At 41.4% G+C, this 22,546-nt stretch overlaps 2 protein-coding genes across 2 annotated transcripts; one reads left to right on the top strand and one right to left on the bottom strand.

Annotated features, from left to right (window-relative positions):
* Positions 1-7,091: 7,091 nt before the first annotated feature.
* Positions 7,092-17,609, top strand: LOC103713306. The gene is made up of 2 exons (XM_039126195.1): positions 7,092-7,819; positions 17,044-17,609. The coding sequence occupies exons 1-2, from the start codon at positions 7,135-7,137 to the stop codon at positions 17,607-17,609; spliced, it is 1,251 nt and encodes a 416-aa protein (XP_038982123.1). The 5' UTR covers positions 7,092-7,134.
* A 2,244-nt stretch (positions 17,610-19,853) lies between these two features.
* LOC120110470 (probable L-type lectin-domain containing receptor kinase S.7) lies at positions 19,854-22,245 on the bottom strand. Its single transcript, XM_039125532.1, has one exon. It carries the CDS (start codon positions 22,044-22,046, stop codon positions 20,016-20,018), a length of 2,031 nt encoding a protein of 676 aa, XP_038981460.1. The 5' UTR covers positions 22,047-22,245; the 3' UTR covers positions 19,854-20,015.
* Positions 22,246-22,546: the final 301 nt, after the last annotated feature.

Below are 22,546 nucleotides of genomic sequence, written 5' to 3'. Positions count from 1 at the left end.
AATACAGGTGGCATTTTACTTTTTGAGCACGAGAATGTCCTTTTATTTATTTCTTTGGATTCGTCAGTTACGATGAAACGACGATTATATCCTTGTTCAGCCCGCCCTTATTGAACAGAAAACATGGAAATGGAAAAAAAAAAAAAAAAGAATTTAAGGTTAAGGTATTTTTGTCTTTAATTCTTTCCTTGTAAGAATAACCAGCTGACAACAAGAAAAAAAAAGTACTCGTGGGGTAAGATCGTAATTTAAGTAAATAAGAAATTATAGGCGATTGGATGATAGGTTTCTGTTCAAGTATGGAGTGCTAGAGAATATTACACGGAATAAGGTTACGTCAAAGTCATGAGAGGAGGGCCACGTGTTTTTTATTTTTTAAATGGGCACCGGCATATGCGACATGGCATATTCTCAGCGGGCCCTACTATATGATTGGACGCAACTTTATAGGCCGCAAATGGGCCGGATTGACCCATTACCTAATTTGGCCCTACTCGTTTCGATTCGATTTAAAGAGGTCATGAGGCCGAATCATATTCTAAAATTGAACCCATTCTATTTTCCAAATTGGATATGGATTTACTAAATTCTAATACGACCCAACCCGGCCCATTCAATTTTTGGGGCAATTTTGGATTTCCTATCTTATGACCCAACTCGATCCGACTCAAACCCGATATGCCGTTGGTCTTGGAAGGTTCGGAATTTATTGGGCCCAATTTTAATGTTGTAGCCCGCACTACTTGGGCTATGACATTTGAGTATCATGGGCCTATTCAACTGCAACCATGTAGGCCCGCCTAGTTACTATATTGATTGTTGTTTGGGCGATGGTGGGCCAACTGAGAGGTTGCACCCAATGTGGTGATCAAATGTGACTGTGAAGCTAAAGTCTTGGAAGGACGGCCCTAGATACATCTCACTCTCTCAAATGCAACCCCCTACATTTATTCTTCACGGTACAACCCTTCCTTCTATATTTCTTTCTCACTCTAATGTCTGCCACCACCCAAAACCAAGCCCACTTAACTATGGAATAGAATTAAAAACAAAAAAAAATTAAGTACAAGGAAAGACAAGTATAGGAATCTGACTCGGACCCGATCCAGACCGAAATTTTTGAGTTGGGATCGGGTTATAAATAAACCCAACCTAACTTGAATGACCCGTTGGGTCAAAAATTTTAGCCGTAGACCCAATCAAAGCCAACACGATCTTCTATTGGGTTGGGTCTGTGTCTAACGTTAGGACCCAAACAAGCAACCGGATTGGGTCAGAGTCTCTTATGATCTAGTCCGACCTAATTCATCTGCATCCCTAGTAACCTATCTTTATTATTTTTGAGTCTTTACCTTTTATTTATATATTTCTTCCTCTACTTTTTTTTGTTTCTTTTTTTACCTTCATGTATTCTGCTGTATTCATGAAATCCTTGGGTAGGTTTTGCCTTCGCTTTTCTCAAGAAAAACAATAGAAAACAGGGAAGCAAGTCTCTTGCTTGAGCCAGGTTTAAGTTAAGCGATTTAAAAATTTAGACACAGATCCAACCAATTAGTTGGTAGGTCTAGGTTTGGTTGTTTGATTATTCTGAGTCAAATATGGATCAAGTTTATGTTTGAGGGACCATATTCAAATTTTTAAACTAATTTCTAGTTGAATTAAGTGGGACCTACTCAACTCCAATCAAGCTGAATTAAACTTCTTCGTATTCATTATAGTCCAACATAGCATTTCAACTTGAGATCCATTATCGATCTATTCTTTTCATTTTGTCCCACAATTTTTTTGATCCTAATATATACTATGTTGAGATACATCGCCAAGTTTTAATCCTAATAAGATTCTTATTTAGTTGGTCATTGGTCTTAATAACTTTAAGATTTATTCTTAGTTTTATTCTACTAGAATACTTATCCTTTAGTAGTGATAATTCTTATCTTTTAGTGGATGATACTTATCCTTATTCTTTAGTAATGATAAGTTTTATCTTTTAGTGAGTGTTGAATTTGAGTAGGAACCAAACATCCCACTCATTGATGCTTTATTTAAAATGACTGTTGGTGTCTTCTTTAGTGTGGCGCGAAAAAAGAGAGAAAGAAAGAGTGAGAATTGTCTTTCTTATTAAAGAATTGCTCAATTTTTAAATAAAATATTTTCTCTCTCCTAATTATTTTTCTTCCAGCATCTTTTTTCTCTTTTTTTTTTGTTTGGTGTTTGTTTTAGATCTTGGGCCGGCATGGACGATCTACTCTGCATAACGTATTGTTCCACATAGTATTAGAGTGAGGCTAGAGAGTGATGAGCGGTTTGCGGCTTCGATCATATTTATTCGGAGCATAGTTTTTTAAAGCGGCTACTTAATTATTAGTAGTTCGTGTGTTCGTAGCTTAGTGTGGCTGAAAAGTATCCAGTAACTCGCTGTACAATGGTGCAAGCATGTGGACTCTTGTTGTAGTGATTCAAAAGATGAATTATCATGGCTAATGCTACTATCTTCTCTCTCAATGGGTTCAATATGTCTATCCTCACCAACATCAATACAACTGCTTTTGCTACTACTATTTCTCTTCGTAAATTGAACAACAACTGTTATCCAATTTGGAAGGCTATTCTCAAGTCTTATCTGAAAAAAAACAAGATTTATGGGATATCATGGATTAGTCAAAGATGATGCCAACAGATACTCTTAACGATGAGGTTGTAAAAAGAAAGTTGAATCTAAAATCTACGAAGGTAATGTGGATTATTCAAATTTCAGTTGATAGAAAAAATTATATCCAGGATATACAAGAGCCAAAAAATTCTTCCCCCATGGAGGAGAGATGGTGCCAATGGTCCTCAATCATGGGATATTCTTGCAGTCGTTCACTAAAATTCAGGTAATGTTGGACATTTTAAACAAAAGTTGCTTCAATAGTGGATTTTAGTTACAAACTTCTTTAAGAATTCGAAAGAAATCATAATTGATTCAAATATAAAGATTTGAATCAGAGGGAGCTTAATAAGTTAGATATTAGTTCAAGTTTCGAAGACTTAGGGTGTAGCAAAATTGATCAGCCTAAGGGTCAATCAGGTTCAGAAGAAAATCTGGAGTAGAAGAAGTTTGATCACATGAATGTTGTATTAAGTTCAAAAGAGATCATGACCGAAATTGCCAAGAAGAGTCGAGGGGTGCTATAGTTAATCCATCTATAGAGATCTGTACTGAGGAATCAAATAAGGTAGAAGAGTCACACCTCCGACCCGAGATCATGAGCCGAGGGTTGCAACAACCGCCGTATACTCATAGAAAACTCTCTTCACAAGCATGCAAGGTATCTTATTATGATATCCTAATGAGATAGTAGAAATAATTGAAGTAATAATATTCAAATTCTAATTAAATAATAGAATCAAAAGTCTTACAAAACCAATAATATTTTTAAATCTTGCATCAACTCTAAAACAAAATATAGTCTAAACAAAAATGTCAAAATGTTGTCTCTCCTATGATAAATCTCTTAAGTCGAGCTAATTCTCTGGATCTACAAAAAAATAGTAAGAAATCATATAATGGGTTAGACAACCGAGTAAGTAATAAATACTTTAGATAGACAATTCACATAATAACATAAAATATAAATATAAATTATGATGAATCAATATAAAGATATAATCAATTCCGTTTCAAAACACAAATCAATTAAAAATTTATATCTTTCAAATATTCGTATAAGTAATCATAAATTCGATTTGAAATATATTACATTCAACTCAATAGCCTTAGACTATGGTCATATTTATACTCTGTGGCTAGGCCAAAAATAGAATCGCACTTATACCCTGCAGAGTGGACTAGAATATTGTACTTATACCCTTAGAGTGGGCTAGAATATTGAACAAATTTCTAGTATCACGACCCCATCCCAACTTGTCCATGGTGTCGCCACCCAGAATTGAAATAGAGAAAACTCTTTCTGCTAACTCCTTTCAAAAAAGCAGAGGAACTATTGGCTGATTCCATTTACTCTCACAAGCAATTAAAAGATCCTTAACCATAAGCCCTTGTAATGAATCAATATCAACAAGAGTGGGCCACTGTGCTAGAGAAGTGGATCACAACCATGGATCATAAAGCACATCAACAGATACACTATTCCTAATACACCATTTAATGTTAGAATAAACAACTACAGGATAGGAACAAATCTTTTCCATGTTGGAGAGCCACTTGGAGGGCAAACTGGGGAAGACATAAGAGACCCAGTACCATATTTTGCCTGCATGGATGAACTCCAAAAACCATCCTAAACCAAAGGGAACCTCGCAACATATTTAGCCATTAGTGCCTCACTCTTGGCAACCAAAAAAAAAAAAAATGCCCAAACCATCATCTTGGATAGGCTGACATACACGATCCTAGAAAATCAAATATACCCTCTTTAAATTATCAAATGATTCCTATAGAAAATTTCTGATAATGCTATCCAACTTCAGATGCACACCATTGAGAATAATAGAATTGGTCATCAAATAGATAGGGAGCCCTAGTAATGTACCCTCTTTAAATTAAGCTTAGTCTTTGTTGGTTGTAATTTTAAATTTCAACTTGACTGACTTGGTCACATGTGCTATGTCCATCAAGGGAGACATGTCAATATACACGTGAGATTAGTAGGTGCTAGGCAAGAGCGCTAACTCTGTATGCTTCATGCATACTTTAGGTCAACTCCAACATAACCTTCTTTATTTGGAGATAATTCTCTCTAGCTCCTAGTGGACTTGGGAGAAGTCTAATACAACATCAACTGTCGCATGTGTATTAGAAAAGAGGGAAGCATGATTCTATGCGATGCATCTTTTGCTCCGCAGATGGTTATACATATGATTGCCACCCTATTTTGAATTTCATAAATAGATGGCTCTCACACAATTTCTGTATCTAGCATGTTTGGCAACTATCTGCATGCTCTACATGACGGTCTCGATTTCTAAAATGAGTGAGAGCCTTCCATTTTGATATGGGGGCAATCTATACATGCGTAGCACTCTGTGATGCAAAAGATGCACTTTAAAGGATCACAACACAAGCGTGATTGATTGGCATATGAGTAGGCAAGAATTGGATAGGATGGAACATACACTCTTGCATCATCCAGATATCTGCTATTGTTTCATATGTGCACAATTTAGTTGGATCTTTCGAAAATTGGAACAAGGCATTTCACAAATGTTATATCTAAAACTAGATAATATTTAAAAACACAAGAACTCAATTCATTTGGATTTCCAACAACTCGAGTGGGTTAGCGATTTGGACAAGTTGACTTACAAATCAATACAAAAATAATTAATGTAAAATAATATAATATCTAAGTAATACAAATATCTAATACTATATACAAGTAACAAAAGTACAAATTTATGTATTTATATTTAATATATATACAAATTACATACGAATATGTATAATGCATGTAGTACCAAAGCAATATAAAATAATATAAAAATATAAATACAAAGTACTAAATAATAATTATATAAATCCAAGTGTATGAAATATAGATCGTTATAAGAATAATTTCGAAAATCTGACTAAGTTGGAAGTACGATCCATTCAAAAACTCGACCGAGTTATCAAATTGGATCGCCAAATTTTCGATTAAATTGTTTACTAGAACATAAATAATCCAACCAAGAGTCTAACTAATCGTACCTGGCCGAGCGATTCTTGAGTTGGATCGCCGGGCTTTTAAGCAATGAGTTGATACCCTCAAATCACAGATCTGAGGTTTTACTAAAACCATGATGCTATTAAAATTGCCTCCTGCCAAAGCAAGATTAATTGTTATAGCAGTACAGTTGCAATGATTGATATTAGGTCAGATATGCTCGATATGATATTTTTTGTAATTAAAAGTTTCCTCCAACTTTTTGCCCCCCGTTTCATGCATCATAAATGAGCCATGTATCTCTCCATCGTTTTATTAAAAAAATTAAAATGATTTGTGAAAATTAGAACAATGACCTTTTATATAGCTTTTATTTGTGATTATACTGAGAATAAATGGTCAAGAACGAAAATAAAAATGACAATATTACATGTTTAAATCAAAAAAACTGGATCATACAATGCAAATATTAGATGCCAACTTTAATTTTTGTTATTTACGGTCGTAAAATAGAATTACTGCTAAATAATAGTTGTTATTTGAACAATTTCCTTACTGACATGTAGATGATAGTGAAAGGCCTATAAACATAACATTATAATGGCTATTTTTTATTTTTTTGTTTTTATTTTTCATGCATTCGAATCTGTTCGTACTCTAGGATGCATTTGAAGGGCCTCTTCGGTTGTGAATAGATTTTGGAAGGGATATCCTTGTGCAATTAAAGGATAGAGCTATTTTATGGAATAGGAACTTTTTGATATTTGGCTGGATGAATAAGTGCAAGGGATAAGTATAGAGAATTAATAAGGGACATTTGATGTGCATTTAACTTTGCAACAGTTCAAATTTACTGCAACGATGAAATTACCGTCTCCTTGAGTTTTTATAAAGTGGGCAGGAGTAAAATACGATAACCAAAGGGAGTAAGGGCAAACCTATTCTACGGCATAACTTTATTCCATCATTTTCACGGCCAGTTATGATTTTTTTTTCTTAACGAGTGAGTTAGACTATATGAGTACGGACACATTCAATAAAATCAGAAAACAACACATCACGAAATATCCTATGCAACTCAACTCCTCAGGTTCACAATGTGCCACCAGAGTGGTTGGACAGTTAGCCAGTTATGACCTTTGGCCCGTGTTTGACAAGGATATCCCTACCTACTACGCAACCAAACGCCACTATAGTTTTGTATTCCCCGCAACGGAAACGAGGGACACTACGTGAAGCAAACGTAACCAGTATGCATCTCGGCATAAAATATAAAGCACGTGCATATTAAATTAAACACTTATTTCTTTATCAAAGAATGATTCAAGGGACAAGTAGTGCAATCAATCGAGCTATCGTAGTATACCATCGACTAATCGTTCATATATATATATATATATATATGCAAGAAACCCTTCCAAGCATTCCAACATTAACTCCATTAGAAGGACTCTGCAAAACCACAAAGTTGGAGGCATCAAATATGTCCGGCAAATCATCAGTTCCGCCTAATATTAATCCACTGCACGTCGACGGCAGCCTTGCATCTCGCCGGAATATGTCAGGAAGACATGGCACCACCACCAGCATCGAGCAGACGCAGACGCCGGGCACGCTGCTGCACCCCGCGGCGACGAGGAGCGACGCCGTGATCGACGGTGAGATCGCCTGGAAGAAACAGATGAGAGAGGAATGGGTGCGAGAGATGCGAGGGTGGCTGATGGTGCTCGCCGTTCTGGCCGCCTCGGTGACGTACCAAGCCGGCTTGAACCCGCCCGGCGGCTTCTGGGACGACACCGTGGAACCAATGGGCGACAAGAAAGGGCACAACGCTGGCTACCCGATACTCGCCGACAAGGCCTTGCTCAGATACATGATATTCTATGTTTTCAACTCCATGGCTTTTGTGAATTCTATAATCGTAATCGTTTTGCTCATGAAGGTGACGTTCTTTTATGGGGAGGTTAGGCTGAACGTTCTTCGAACGTGGTTGCTGCTGGACTTGTTTTGGTTGATAGGGGCGTACGCAGCTGGCACAACTCGGGAGCTGGTTTCGTCCGTGATTGCTGTAGTTTTGCAGGTGGTGATCTTTCCGATTGTTGTTTATGATGTGTGGTGCAGGGAGCCGCGCGTCCAGGGAGAAGTTCCCCACGGACCACAGGGGGGACGTTGAGTCAACCAACGGGCAGCGACCTTCGTGAGATGTCCTTGAATAAATATATGCGTGACTCTCTGCATTTGCGTGCGTGTTATATGTATGATGTATGTCTCTGTGTGTGTATTTGAGAAATTATGTTTTCACAGCACAAAGTACAATCTACATGCACAGCTGATTGCAACCTCTGTTGATGCATATTGTTTTTCATCGCATATCAGCTGCATGATGTTTGTTGTGTTAGATTTTTATGTTATATAATCATCCCTTAATGCTTTACCTTTGTTCTACCTGGAGCTAAGTTCACAATAGATGATGCAACCACCGCACTTTTATTTCTCTTAACCAGATCAAATCTATTAGATAAACTTGGAGAATATTGTGGCTTGAAGTTAGTAATAATAGAAAATGTCATAATTTAAAATGTAAAATAAATTGATAATAACAAGAAGAAGATGCAGAAGAAAGAAAAAGATCCGCCCACTGCAAATTATGTTAGCATCCTTCCCAAAGTTAAGTATAAACTCAATCTTTCGATCTTTAACTTGGTCACAAAAGTTGAACTTCTCATATAAAGATCATCATTAAACTATATTAAGAATCTCTATAGTACCAATGTCACAAAAAATCAATATCCTCAATCTTATTAGTTAAAACTGTACGTACTCTTTGTTATGAAAAAGACTAACCTATAGAGTAGCGTGTTTCTGGTGAAACAGATCTTAAATATATTCTTCTTGCAAAGATGGCCAATTACAAGCATGCCCAATAGATTAAAGACCGATAAGATGAATAAAACAAGGGATTCGCATGATGCGGAAAGTCTTGACCACACTCGAGATGGAAATATTGAGAGTGCTTGTGATTTGCCCTCAACAAATTTATGTAGTTGTGTATGAGAGAGAGAGAGAGAGAGAGAGAGAGAGAGAGAGAGAGAGAGAGAGAGAGAGAGAGAGATAAAGTGATAAAGACATAAGAGAGAGATTTGTTAAAGAAGTTAGGGAACACTTGCACCTAAGCAATAGATTGATACTGATCGGCATCAAGTTCTTGTGACCACCGCCTATGGAAATTCTCATCTATGTATGAACTTCTACTATCAAAGTTGGAAATAGGCTTAGCTCTCATTGAGCCAAGTGAACTTTAGATTGGGCTTTGGGCTGACTTGAGGTTGTTAATGTTAAGCTTCAGCCTAAAAATATAGCCTGATTAGATTTTGGATTAGGCTCGGGTTAGTAGTTGGCCCAATTCGAGTTTGACATGAAGTCCAAGCTTAACACTACATCGAAACAATGAACTCGAAACCTAAGCCGATTTAGATCCATATTATGCTTAAATAGCTAATTTCAAATTCTGACATGACTCAGACCTAATCCTACTATCCTTCACTTCTTCTTACATCTATCCCCTTTTCTTTCGAGAAATTATATTCTTAATACACCGGGTTAATTTATTTCCACCACGTAGACATTCTAGCCACTTTACCATAAGGGAAAAAAAAGAAGTGAGCGTTCTGCCCGATCTTTCGAGCAAATTAAACCCTAGCCGAGCATCCTGCCCCTCTATACTGAGTGAATAAAACCGTCCTCCAAACTTGTGCCACAAGCATCCTAATCTTAACTCTCTCCCGGGCATCCTCTAACTCCTGAGCGCTGCTCCTCTGCCCTCTTCCAAAACTCTTGCCTGCTCTTCGCCTCCCGAGTGTTGCTCCACTCTCCGTCCTATCGAGCATTGCTCCGGCCACTTGACCCCTCTTCCAAAATTCTTGCCTGCGCGGCTGCGCTCTCCGCCTCCCGAGTGTTGCTCCACTCTCCGCCCTATCACGAGCATTGCTCCGGCCACTCGACCGCTCTTTCTCTGGTCAATCGCCTTTGCGAACCTAGTAGGCGGTGGCTCGCTCGTGGTTGGCAAGGAAGCCCATAACGAAAAAGAGCAACATAGGGGCAACCCGGGCCCATCTCTCAGTGGGAGGAGGGGTGAAGGGTAAAGGAAAGCAGCCGACGCGCTCCCAACCAAAGGAGAGGAGGGAGATGGTGACAACTATGGTTGCGAGGCTATGGATCTGGTGGTCACAACGCGCAAACTAAGGGCCGGTGAAGCAGTGGGGGTGACAAAGAAGGATTTGATAGCGAGGGGGGCGATGAAGTTAGCAAGGATGGAAGTGCCAGCACTGCAATAGCATAGGGCACAAAAGCAGAGGAGGAAGATGAGGTTGAGGAGGGTAGACTTGGCAGCAAGGGAGGGGAGGAGAGAGGTAGGGTTAGGGTTTTGAGGGATTGGTGTTAGGAGAAGTTGGGATTGGAGGGAGGCGACCAAGGAAAGAAGGTGAGGAAAAAAAAAAAAAAACACGAATTGGCCTAGTGTACAGCTGAGAATAGCGACCGTAAAATCCAACAAAAGAAAATGTCTAAGCATCCCCTTTCTCTCTCTCCTTCAATTCCTCTCTCCTCTCTTCTCATCCTTTCCGAATCCAATAGTTATGCCATCGATCATAGCTGCAAATAGTGAAGATATCCCACAACGGCACCATTTCTCTCCACCCCTCCTCCTAGTCCGAGAGCAATGATATCGAGAATCTCATCAACGCCGACCCTACCACCATCCACCCTGCCCTCCCCCCAAGCCCCCATGCGCCTTCATCCTCCTTCCACTCCCCCCTTCATCCCACCCAATCTCCCCCCTCTTCCCCCCATAGCACCGGCTGCTGCCCATCAGAAGGCCCACTCCTCCCCTTCATCCCCACTTTCGCTGCCAATGCCTTCAGCTCGCCGCCCAACATGCTGATGGAGCTTGTTTGGAATACAATTGCTACAACATCCTCTGAAGGCTGAATGGTGCCCAACAAAGTAGGAGACTACGACTTGCAATGGGTTATTGGATTCATTACCAAATTGGGATCGGACATTGGGTTTTTTAGCCTTTGACCAAAGAATTTTGAGCACTTCTAGAATTGAGATGATTGTGGACTGAGGATTGCTCTCCGATTTGGAAAAAGTGAAGGCACCTGCCAGAGATTTAGATGATAGTGGTTGCGTCACAGATGAAGGGATGGAGGCATTGCCAGAGCTGGGACAATGGAAATGCCACTTCTGTAATTATGCACCTCATATACGGACGTCCGCATGTTCACACTATACGGATTTACTTCCGCATAGAACTTTATGTAGACACATCACATCTAGGGCACCATTAGTGGGGTATATGCATACATTTTTGATGCAACATTTTGACCCATCAGCTCAGCCTAATGTTGTAGGTGTGGAGTTTGTTATTCGAAATCAACTGGGAGGAACTCTTTATGCAGCGTCTAATCTTATGTTTACAAACTTTGTCCCTATAGCTGAATTAATAGTTGCATGGCTTGGTCTCAAAACAGCAATAAACATATTTCAAAATGATGAAATTTTGCTTGAAGAGGATTCAAATAAATTAGCCAAATGGATCAATGGCAACAAGCGTTCACAGCATTCATCTATGAGGAACGTCAAGATGCTCTGCTCCACTCTGTCCAGCTTTTCTTGCTTTCACATTCTCTGTGAAGCAAATTAGGCAGCTAATCGATAGTCAAGCATGACATGCATTGATCAACATCAATGGGTATGGTGACAAGAATTTCCTCCTAATCTGGTTCAGTTCATTAGTGCGGATGCAGGTGGCATCCCCCTCCATCCGTAAAATAAACTGACATCCTTTCAGAACTTCAAAAAAAAAAAAAGCTGTAAAGTAATCTGGAGAGACACCGTAAGATAAAATATTGTCTAAATCTACTTCCACAGAGGGAGGAGGGGTTTTTGGGGGGGGGGGGGGGGGGGGGGGGGGGGGTGGGTTCTTTTCTTTATTAGACCTCAAACTCAAAGCACGACAGACGCCGCACGCTCGCACGGCGGACTATACAGGTGTGCAAGACAGCAGATCATATCAAAGCAATCACAGATGCTTAAAGATAACATAAATAATTAAAGTTATTCAAAAGCAGCTTTACAAAATTTCAAAATTACATATGTCAATATAATTCAAATGTCCAAGCTAATCTAACTAAAATGCTTATAACTGAAGGAATCATCAGAAAATCTAACGCACTCCCCAATCCCGTACGATCAAGCTTCTAGATTTGAAAAATAGAGAAAATAAGATAATGAGCTACACTAGCCCAGTAAAAAACAAAATACCCCAGAGTGAGGTCATAGCATATCAGATGACAAAACAAAACACAAAATAATGACTGGAAATTAAATCAGAAATAAGCATTTTTTTTCCAAAACTTATTATCATTTTTACAAAAAAACTCTGATACTAGAATCTCAACATAATAGACTATGGCCATGTAACCCAGTGGCATGGGTTGCACAAAGTGCCAAACACCACTATTATTAAGTACCGGTGGTACGGTGTCCAAATACCACTATTCTAATCACCGGTGGTACGGTGTACAAATACCACTATTCTAATTACCGGTGGTACGGTGTCGAAACCGGTTCCTCACAGATACAAGTCGACAGGGCCAACGTATAATCCCCATTGGCGGGGCCAGAACAGAACAGAACAGATCATAGCCATGCTGAGAATGCATATATATAAAAACAGATTTCATAAATTTCTCAGTCATAGTTTACGAATTTCAGAGCATATAACATAATTTTCAAATAAAATTTAACATGCCTGACCCATTTTACTACATATAAAATATATTTCAAAATTTAATCCACTATAATTATTTTACCAAATAATTTAGAAAAATGCACTTTGAAGCATTAAGTTACATCTTTTCGTTTTAAAATTTCCAAACTGGGTCAACTTGGATCTGAGTTACAAGAAGGACATCACTTACACTAGGATCCCCGAGCTTGTTTAGAGAGAGAAACAGGAGGAGAGATAATCTTAGCTCGAGTCTGGATTTGGTCTGATCTTAGTCTGAGCTTAGTCTGAATTGATCGGACCAACTATCAGAGAGAAGGTCTGGATCGAGTCAAAATGTGGGCTTGCTTAGAGAGAGAAAGAAATACACAATTTAAGGCTAATTGAGCTTTTGGGCTTGATCTACTTAGTTAGGTCCAATCAGAGGCTTGGCTTATTTAGTTCGGTTTGACCAAAATCGAAAAAGAGGTATTTCACCTGGATTGATTTGGATCAATCAATGTATCTGATACAAAATGAACAGACTCGGCCAACAATGGATGAATAGGGCCCAACAGGAATATGACCCATGATAGATGAGTAAGGCTCAAAATAAATGATCATGGCCCAAAATGATGAATACAATATGGCCCACAATGGTGATGAACAGGATGAGCCCACAATGGGCATGGTCCAACAGAGCCCAAATTTGGCCCACAATAGGTGCGACCTAACCTGATTGGACAAGGCCCAAGATGACTATGGCCAACAACGGATGGATATGGCCCAACTTGGCCCATGATGGATGGATTCAGCCCACAAGTAATATGGCGCATTGAATAGGGCCCAATCACGGCCCAAAGAGCTTTCTTCCTTTCGATGGCCAAGAGACAAGGAGGAAGGGAAAGGAAAGAAGAGAGGGAGGAGAGGAAGAAGGGAGAGGAAGGGGAGGGCGATGGCCCGGCCGTGGAGGCGTGGCCGGCAGTGAGGTGGCTGCGGCCTGCGGCACGATGCCGCGGTGGCTCGGCCGTGAAGAAGAAAACGAGGGCATGCTTGGTCCGGTATAGAATAAAGAAAAACAGAGGGACAAGGACAAGCAGAACTCACCAGCGAGTGGCGGAGGGGAGATCTCGGTTACGGTTGTCCAATCCGGCGATCCTGGGGTGGTAGCGGCGGTGGGGCTTTCCAACAGCCAAACTAAATCTCAAAACAGGGGAAGCGGAGGAAACCAAAAAAAAATCCAAAGAAAGAAGAAGACCTGGGGTGGAGGAGTTCGGTTGGGGTGGCGCACGCGGTCATCGGAGAAGAAGGAGAAGCAGGGAGGAGAGGGAGGAGGAGAGGAGGTGCTCGGTGGAGGATCCAAGGAAGGAGGAAAGGGGGGTTTTATAACCCCATTTCAACGGCTCTCCGCCGCGAAAATCGCGGCGGTGGGGCGAAATCAACAGCCGCGGGGTGGATGCGGGACAACCGCGGTGCAACCGCGGGATGCCTGTGACGTCTCTGCGCCCGGAGAAGCCGGAGGGGATCGCGATCCCCTGCTCTGGCCCCTTCCAAAAAAGGCGTTGGGCTGAAGGCGGTTGGGTCTGCCGGCTTCAGCCCAGTATCTCACAAGATAAGGTGATCTTAAGTGGATAGCTGAGAGAGGATGATATATTTTAGAGGAATGTTAAAACAATTCTCTTGCATGGGGTGGCAATGGAGGATGAATTTGTTGCCAAACACCTACCGGTTATTTGATTGCGGACTTGCCAAGTTAGTGACTGTAGACTAGATGAACATTTCTTATACAATTTAGGGGCACCTCGAAATATTTCTTTATATTATTTTTTAAGCCGAGAGATAGAGATAGATAGAGAGAGAGAGAGAGAGAGAGAGAGAGAGAGAGAGAATAGTATTTGATTCTCCTATTGAGCCACTCTAGTATGTCAATGTGCCATCAAATATAACATCAATTTGATTCTTTCAGAATGTGAATTTGACTGACCGAAAGAGCGAAGCCATTTTTCCTACCTCAAATCATTCCACTGCTTGTATTGTGCCTGCATTGTCAAACCAATTCTTTAAAGAAATTGTCAATACTTGCCTTTGATCCCTTTACTATTTTGTCATGGAGCTTCCCTTTTTTGCCGAATCCAGACGAGATGGCTTGGGCCGTTAGTAGTTTGCCTTGGAAAGAGCTTCTCGCTCGAGGTTGGTAACAACCATGAAACACCCGCTCAAGATTTCCAAGGATGGACTCGGTTCTCACTCATCTTCTTCAATTGACCATGATTGATTTGACTATCTCATGACTTCCCCGAAGCTTCCTTGTAAGTGACCAGTTGTCTGGATGCATGTGCCGGCCTCTTGCTAGGCTAGATACTTCCCAGGTAATTTGTCCGCTTCCTTTGGCGTTCTGGCTTTTATTTCCTCGGCAGGTCCAAATCAGTGTCGTGAGTTTTGAAGCTTGCTAAAAAGACCACCTCACACGACTAGAGTTGTATCTTGGTCTAGAGTCGTACCAATAAAACCCCATGTAATACGTTAGCCATATAGTTTTTGAAAATAGCTCCGTGGTCGACAAAATAAACGGTGCATCCTGAGAGGAATGAATGCATAATTCAACTACAAAACAAAGAGCGCTTAGGTTTCACGCCAAGCTTACCAATTGTCTGGATGCATCTGTCGGCCTCTTGGCTAGATCATTATGCTTCCAACGTAATTAGTGCGCTTCCCTCCTTCTTTTTTTTTTTCTTTTTTTTTTTTTTTTTTTTTGGTACTACGGTAGCTCACGTTAGCCTGGCGTGAGTTCTACCCTCAATGTCAATAGAAATAAAAGAACATAAAGAAAGGGGAGCAGGAACAAATCCTATCCATAAAACTTCTCCCGAGTGGTGAGCAGCAAAAGAGGCAACTCAGTCTGCTACCGTGTTCGCCTCCCGAAACACATGGGCGACCTGAGATGAGCTGCAACCAGCCACCAAACTATGGATGTCTCTGAGTAGGGGGTGGCCATCGCCCTATCACCTGACGTTACGATGCACTCAATCACCGTAATCGAGTCTCCCTCCAGGATGATGCAGTCTGCACCTAGGATCCTTCTCGCATAGGTGACTCCCTCCCATGCTGCCCTGTGCTCCGCTCCAATGGCGGTCATGTCATAGGTGCGCCTCCCGCCTGCCGCAATCAACCTAGAGTCGTGATTTCGGATAACAAACCCCGTCCCTCCTCTGTCTCCTCTCGCCAATGCGCTGCCGTCAAAAATCACCTTGAGGTAGCCAGAGGGTGGAGTGCCGAAGAAATAAGAGTACCTCGGGATGCTGTAGCAGCAAAATGGGATCCCCAGATGTCCCTAGCCCACTCTGGCGACTGTGCCCAGGTGGCGACGATAATCTCCGTCGCCTGACGGATGGCTCTGTCCACTACAACTCTCGGGGATACCCTCCTACTATCAAAGATGCGGATATTCCTGTCCAGCCAAATGTGATACGTCATATAAGCACATATGATGGACATGTCCAAATCGGTGTCGTGAGATTTGCAGCTTGCTAAAAAGACCACATCACACGACTAGAGTTGGTATCTTGGTCTAGAGTTGGTATCTTAGTCCGACTCGATGTCTCTTCTTGTGGGGACCTTTCGATGTCTAAGTCAGAATAGAGAGACAACAGTGTGGAAGGGAGAAGATTTTAGTAAAGTGAAGTACTCTGTGTGGAATAAATATCTTACCTGAGGTCTTCCAGGTTGCCTCTCTATATAGGAGAGCTGGATTTGTCATTACCTAGGAAACGTGGCGTGCACTAATGGCCAAGTCACGGCTAGTAGTACGGCCGTGACGTGGAGTCAATCCACATGGGCGACGTACAGCACTGGTCGGGTGTAGATTGTGGTTTGCCACGACTATGGGCTCGTAGGGCTGTCAGTTGTTAAGCTTCTCAGTCCTTATCGATATGTACTGATGGGCTTCTTAGTCGGGGCCGAAGGCGCTCACCTCCGGTGGTCGGATTCTCGGTAGGGGCCAAAATCATTCACCTTGTACGGTTGGCTCCTCGGCCGGGGCCAGAATCGTCTGAGGTCGAGGTTGGTCTTATCCGAGGTCGGAATGTCCAAAATTTCTTCCATCACGTATATCTCAAACAATTATTGCTCGATCCATCAATTGGCACTATGGAGGAAGATGAATTTTTTTTTTCCCCGAAAAATACAACCCAAATTCCAAATCATATCCTACATCAGTTGCACCGCGGCAGCAAGAAGAAATTTATCTTGAGCTAAAATTTCTCTCCCCTTGCAGAACGCGCAAACTTGACAAAATAAATTATTGCTAGAATGGTTTGAAAATAATACGAGCTGCCGAGCCCGAGAACTCTAATGCCTTGTATGTGCGTCACCATCACCTTGGCTTAAATAAAAGGCTCCCCATATTTCCGAAAACCTCCGCAACCAACGCAACGACCCAAGCCTTAATGCCCATGAATTCACCTCCTTTGCCTGCGACTCTGCCACTCCATGAGACCCTCGGTAACTCCACCGACCCCCCCGACCCTTCAGTGGCAAATGATCAGATGGCGGCAGCAACCGAAATCCACGATCAAACGGTGCCACACTCCTTGTCATCATCTAGTGGCGACAGGGTGGTCACAGTTGAGGAGGAAGAGGACGAGGAGGAAAGGAAAGCAAGGGAGGAGCTCAGGCTAAAGGAAGAATGGGTCAAGAAGATGCGAGGCTGGCTTATGGTCCTCGCCACCCTCGCCGCCTCCGTAACATACAACGCCGGGCTAAACCCGCCTGGTGGCTTCTGGCAAGACTCAACACCATCACACACTGCTGGGAATCCGGTGTTGGCCGACGTGAGTCCAAGTCGATACGATATTTTCTTTGCCTTCAACGCCAGCGCTTTTGCGACGTCGATAGCCACCATCGTCTTGCTCTTGAACCAGGGCTTCTTCCGTGCCGAGCTGAGGCTTGCTTTGCTCAAGGGTTGTGTGGTTGGAGGTATGCTCACATTGGTGGTGGCTTTCGCCGCAGGCAGCACTCGGGATTTTTCACGCATCATCAGCGTGGTGATGCTGTTTTCTTACACCATCATGCATCTTAGTTGTTCCATCCGGCAAATCGAGAAGAAACAGCCGGCGATGCCGCCAACGTCTGGCCAGGAAAGAGATGTTGAGTTAGGAGCAAGCGGGCAACAAACTTCCCCTAATTATTAGAAGGAAATTTCGCTTAAGATTGGTTGGAATATTTTTCTTGGAAAACTCATGCATACCTTAGCATATGATCGATACCTAAGACTGGTTTATATGTTCTTTTTGTGATTGTTGGTATCATGAGAAATTGTCTTTAGTTGATCCAGCTGCGACTTTAACAAAATGCCCCCGAAGCTTTTCTGGCACTCAGGCCTCGAACGTGGTGTTTGCTTTCTTGGATTGCAAGGTAGAAATTTTCTTGTTATCAAACTCATTTGGCAACTAATTCCGGTATTTAAGATATGCGACAATATTGTTAATGGATCAAAGTTGCGTTTACCATTCGGGATGTTTCTGTACCCAAAGTTGCGTATACTATTAAAATTACCATAATTATTTTTTATTGTAGTAGTTTTTAATAGTATATTTTTAGTATTTGAAGATTAATTATTAAAAAATATTAAAAAGATTATGATGGTTTAAGCATATTTTTGAAAAAAAAAATTATCATAATTTTTAACTGGTGAGAAAGTGGCTTTCTAAGTTCCTACATGGATTTTTTTCTATAAAACATGAAAAACTTATTCCTATAAAAAAGCTATTTTTTCATCGCTTTTTTTGTTTTAAATCCTCGACCAAATACGAGGTATTTTTTTATTTTCTCATAGACCACATTTTTTTCTCTTTTTTTTTTGATTTTTGCAAACTAAACGAGTTCTTAATATGTTGCTAATATAAGTTTGTGCCTCTCTTAGTAATCATGCATTTGATGAGCACAGAACGACAAACGTCCCCTGAAAGCTAAATGGTGTCTAAGAGAGCAGGAGACTGCGACTTGCAATCGGTTAGTGAGTTCGGAGCCCTCCTAGCCTTTGGCCAAAGAAGTTTGAGCACTTCTGAAAGATAATGTGATAGAAACATTAAATTATGTAATAGAAACTCCAGATAAGATAATCTAACTAATCAAAATTCCTATTCAAGTTAATTATAGAAATACGTAAAGATGACATATAAAATTTCCAAGTGGTAAATCAACTTGAGCCAGTGAATACCAGTTCACTTTGAAGATTAATTCGGAAGGCTTCCTAATATGACATTGTGAAGTATCATGCAGCCTCCCAATAGGGCTTTACAACACCAGCTTCAGGTAACACCGTTACCTGTGTGCTAGTTCTGTTTACAGCAGTAGTGATAGATCCTGACATTTAAAAGAAAAAACAGTTTTAAGAAATGTAGCTATGATTACATTTCATGCAAAAATTTATATTGGGAAAAAAATCCTATCAAGAATTTCTATCAAGAATATCTAGCACATGCCCGGATTTATAAAAATTTCCTGCAAACTTGGGTTGTAGAAAATTTAATATCTGTAGAAAATTTGTTTGTACACAATGAATAAGAATACAAGGAGAGGAATAGGTTACAATGAGGTTTTGTAGAGAAGTTACAACCTTTTCTATGCGCCAGCTCATTCCTGCAAAGCCGGCATCCCATTGCCGCAGTCCATTATTTCTCATAATTCCTTTAGTATGAAGGCATTCCTGCAATGCGGGCAACATAAATGCCTCATCGTGTTTCGGTACCTCCAAATTCCAGAAAAGGTTTATATAAGGAACGATGAAAACCACGGAGTTGTAGCCATGGAAGAATTTCAACATGAGTTCACTGTTAGCTGTTAACTTCAATATGCTTATTCTTCTCCTTACAGAGAAGACTTTCTAATGCCCTTTCGCATAAGTTAGACGCCAGAAAGACTTCATTACACCAAAAGGAATCTTTCTTTGTGTCTCATGACTTGGGTAAGCTCCTCTAGGCTACACATGTAGGGATCTCAATCTTCGCCTATGGAGCTCGATCATATATTTAAATAAATTTCCCCTCAACACCTTCCAAGGTAAGATTTACAATAACAATCTAGACTGAATAATACATAGAAAAAACTCTAAACAAATTACTGTCTTCTTGATTTAGTGGTGACAAACATGGATTCTGTTATAAAATTCTGATGCAGCTATGTTAACAAAATTTCATAAGATTAACCAAACTCTCCCCTATACAAAGGGAGACAAACCACAAACCTCAAACTCTTTCAGAATTTTTTTTTTTTACTAGAAGATACAGATAGTGGATTCGCAACATTAAATTATGTAATAAAAACTCCAGATAAAGATAATGTAACTAATCAAAATTCCTATTCAAGTTAATTATAGAAACACGTAAAGATATCATATAAAATTTCCAAGTGGTAAAATCAACTTGAGACAGTAAATACCAGTTCGCTTCAATACCATTAAGCCAAGTGTGCCTCCAAAATTTGAAAGAGATTCATAACAGCAGATATTCGGATAAGCAAAGCAGAAGGAACAATTAATTCAACCCATTAAGTTCATAAGAAATAACTAGAATCCAAACTAAAACGAGCACCTCAACTCAATTGGTTTTGAGTTCATACAGTGGGCTGGACCTTGCACTCTCCTCACAGTCAGAAACAATCTCCTTCATGCTCAAATGAGAAGCGAACACAAGGAGAGGCTTCAATCTAGGCACAGATATGGGCTCTGCCTCAGAGTTGAGAATCTGGAGAACCCTTCTCATTGTAGGCCTCTGGGTGCAATCTGGATTTGCACAGCTTAGACCCACAAGCAAAAGTCTCAACATTTCTTCCCTATCGAACTCGCCATTTAATCTTCGGTCTGCAGCTTCGATAAGCTTATCCTTTGAATACAATCCCCAAACCCAGTCAACCAAATTGACCAACTTATGATCCTGGCCATCTTCTGCATCAATTGGCCTCCTCCCACAACAAATTTCTAGTATCACGACCCCGTAGCTGAATACATCGGTCTTCTCTGTGGCCTTACCATACTGGAGATACTCGGGTGCAAGGTACCCCATTGTTCCAGCAGTCAAAGTTGAAACAGGGCTCTTATTGTGATCCATCAACCTTGCCAAGCCAAAGTCTCCCAGTCTTGGATTAAAATTGGCATCCAGCATTATATTGCTGGTCTTTATGTCTCTATGGATCACTTGCTGCTCGCATCCTTGATGCAAGTAGGTGAGAACAGAGGCAATGCCAGTGGCTACATTGTACCGCCGGCACCATTTAAGCATCGATTCGGGCCTGCAGTAAAGGGCCTTGTCGAGGCTCCCGTTAGGCATGAACTCGTACACGAGCAACAATTCATCCTTCTCGGTGCACCAACCTTCAAGCTGGACTAAATTCTTATGCCTCAAGCAAGCTATTATGGACAACTCCCCAATGAACTCTTTCTGGCTTTGTTGGGCTTGCTTCGACCGCTTCACTGCATATGTGATGCCGGATCTAGGATGAACCGCTTTGTATACCATTCCAAATGCTCCATTTCCAACAATTCTGCTGCTGTGAAATCCTCTGGTCGCTGAGCTGAGCTCCCTATAGCTGAATTTTCTTGGGCCCTTCAAGAGCTCTGATTTCAAGCCCTCTTTTTTACTTGCTTTGAACTCCATCCATTTTGTAACTGAAATCCAAACAAGGATAACGGAGGCCATACTAAGAGCCACAGGACCTATGATTGCCAGGCTGAGACTGAGCTTCTTGGGAGAGCCACCATGAGGGCCAGCGACGGGTATCGTCGGAATCTTGCTCCACGAGCTATCAGACACATTGTAAGGAACATGAGATGAGAGATTAGGGGTAGTGAACCCAAAGGTCTGGAAGCTCCACCCCTCGATCGTGTGGACCTCAGTACTTCCCTCCGTTGCTGCTGAAAAACCAACATACATGTACTCCTGAAAATGCTTTGAGAGGTCATATTTCATAAACATGATTGGATTTTCAGGCTTATCATCACTCGAGTTTCCCAGCCAGATCTTCAGCATGCTCTCGTCATTGTAGTAATCGATCCAAGCTGTGATCAGATTCCCACTCTTGAGTTCGATACCGTGGGGGCTAAGACCCTCCGCCTTCACTGAAATAGGGCTGTTGACGTCAAAACCGACATGGTTATCACTCGAATCATTGAATCCCTCATCCAACCTGGTGTCAAATTCAATGGCAATGATAGATACATTGCCAGTGGCACTTAAAAAGTTAAACAGACCAAGATACCCGCCTGTGCTTCCAAGTGTTCCATTGCCCGGGGACAAGAAGAACGTGAAGCCGTCTCCATATGATTCGGGATTTGGGTTCGTGATCGAGAAGGAGAACTTGGTAGAGAAGGAAGCAGAGACATTCTCTCTAGGGTCATAGAACTGGATAGGGAGGTTGCATATGGCAGTACCAGAGCTCGATGAGGGCACACCGGTCTCTCTAGTGAGCCCCACGGACCCGTTCCTGAGATAGGAGTCTCCGAGAAGGGTAAGGTTGAGGAAAGAGAAGGATGCGAAGTCGAAGCTTGTTTTTTTGGCAGGGGCTTGTGCAGAGAGTAGTAAAGTCAAGAGAAGGGAGAGGGGGAAGAGGGAGGATCTTAGATGAGCGCCCATGGAATTTAGCGAGAAATGTGGCCAATGTCAGCAAGTTTGCGAGATGGATTGGAGTGGAAGAAGGGGAAATGAAGGAACAAAGAGAAGAAAAGGAATTTTCTCGGATGTGGATTTCATGGAAGAATGAGAGTAGCTGAAGTTTGAATGGGGAGAGAGAGAGACAGAGAGAGATGAAGCATTCCAGAAAGCCACAGGGAAGGAATAAGCTCTGGCCGGTTTCTGGAATTTCAAATTCAGAGGGGCTCTGTGAATTTGGAGTTTACCGTTAAACGGTCGGAATGGGCGCGTCGTGCATGTTTGAAAATTGGGCTTACAACGGTCGGGAAGGGCTTCGGCCCGCCTGCCCCCCCATTTCACGTGGCGGCTGGGCAGCGGGGTGGCCTGGTGGGTCCACACGAGGTGTCCGGCAGGAATAGGCCAAGACATGGTAAAAGAGATAACGTTAATGCTTGCCAGTTTAGCATTTTTTATTTCTGAATTTTAAAAATAAAATTACACAA

The sequence above is a fragment of the Phoenix dactylifera genome, chromosome 4 (genome assembly GCF_009389715.1).
Source record: "Phoenix dactylifera cultivar Barhee BC4 chromosome 4, palm_55x_up_171113_PBpolish2nd_filt_p, whole genome shotgun sequence".
Lineage (NCBI taxonomy): Eukaryota > Viridiplantae > Streptophyta > Magnoliopsida > Arecales > Arecaceae > Phoenix > Phoenix dactylifera.
Note: the sequence above shows the minus strand (reverse complement) of the source record. Positions and strands in the feature narration are given on the sequence as shown.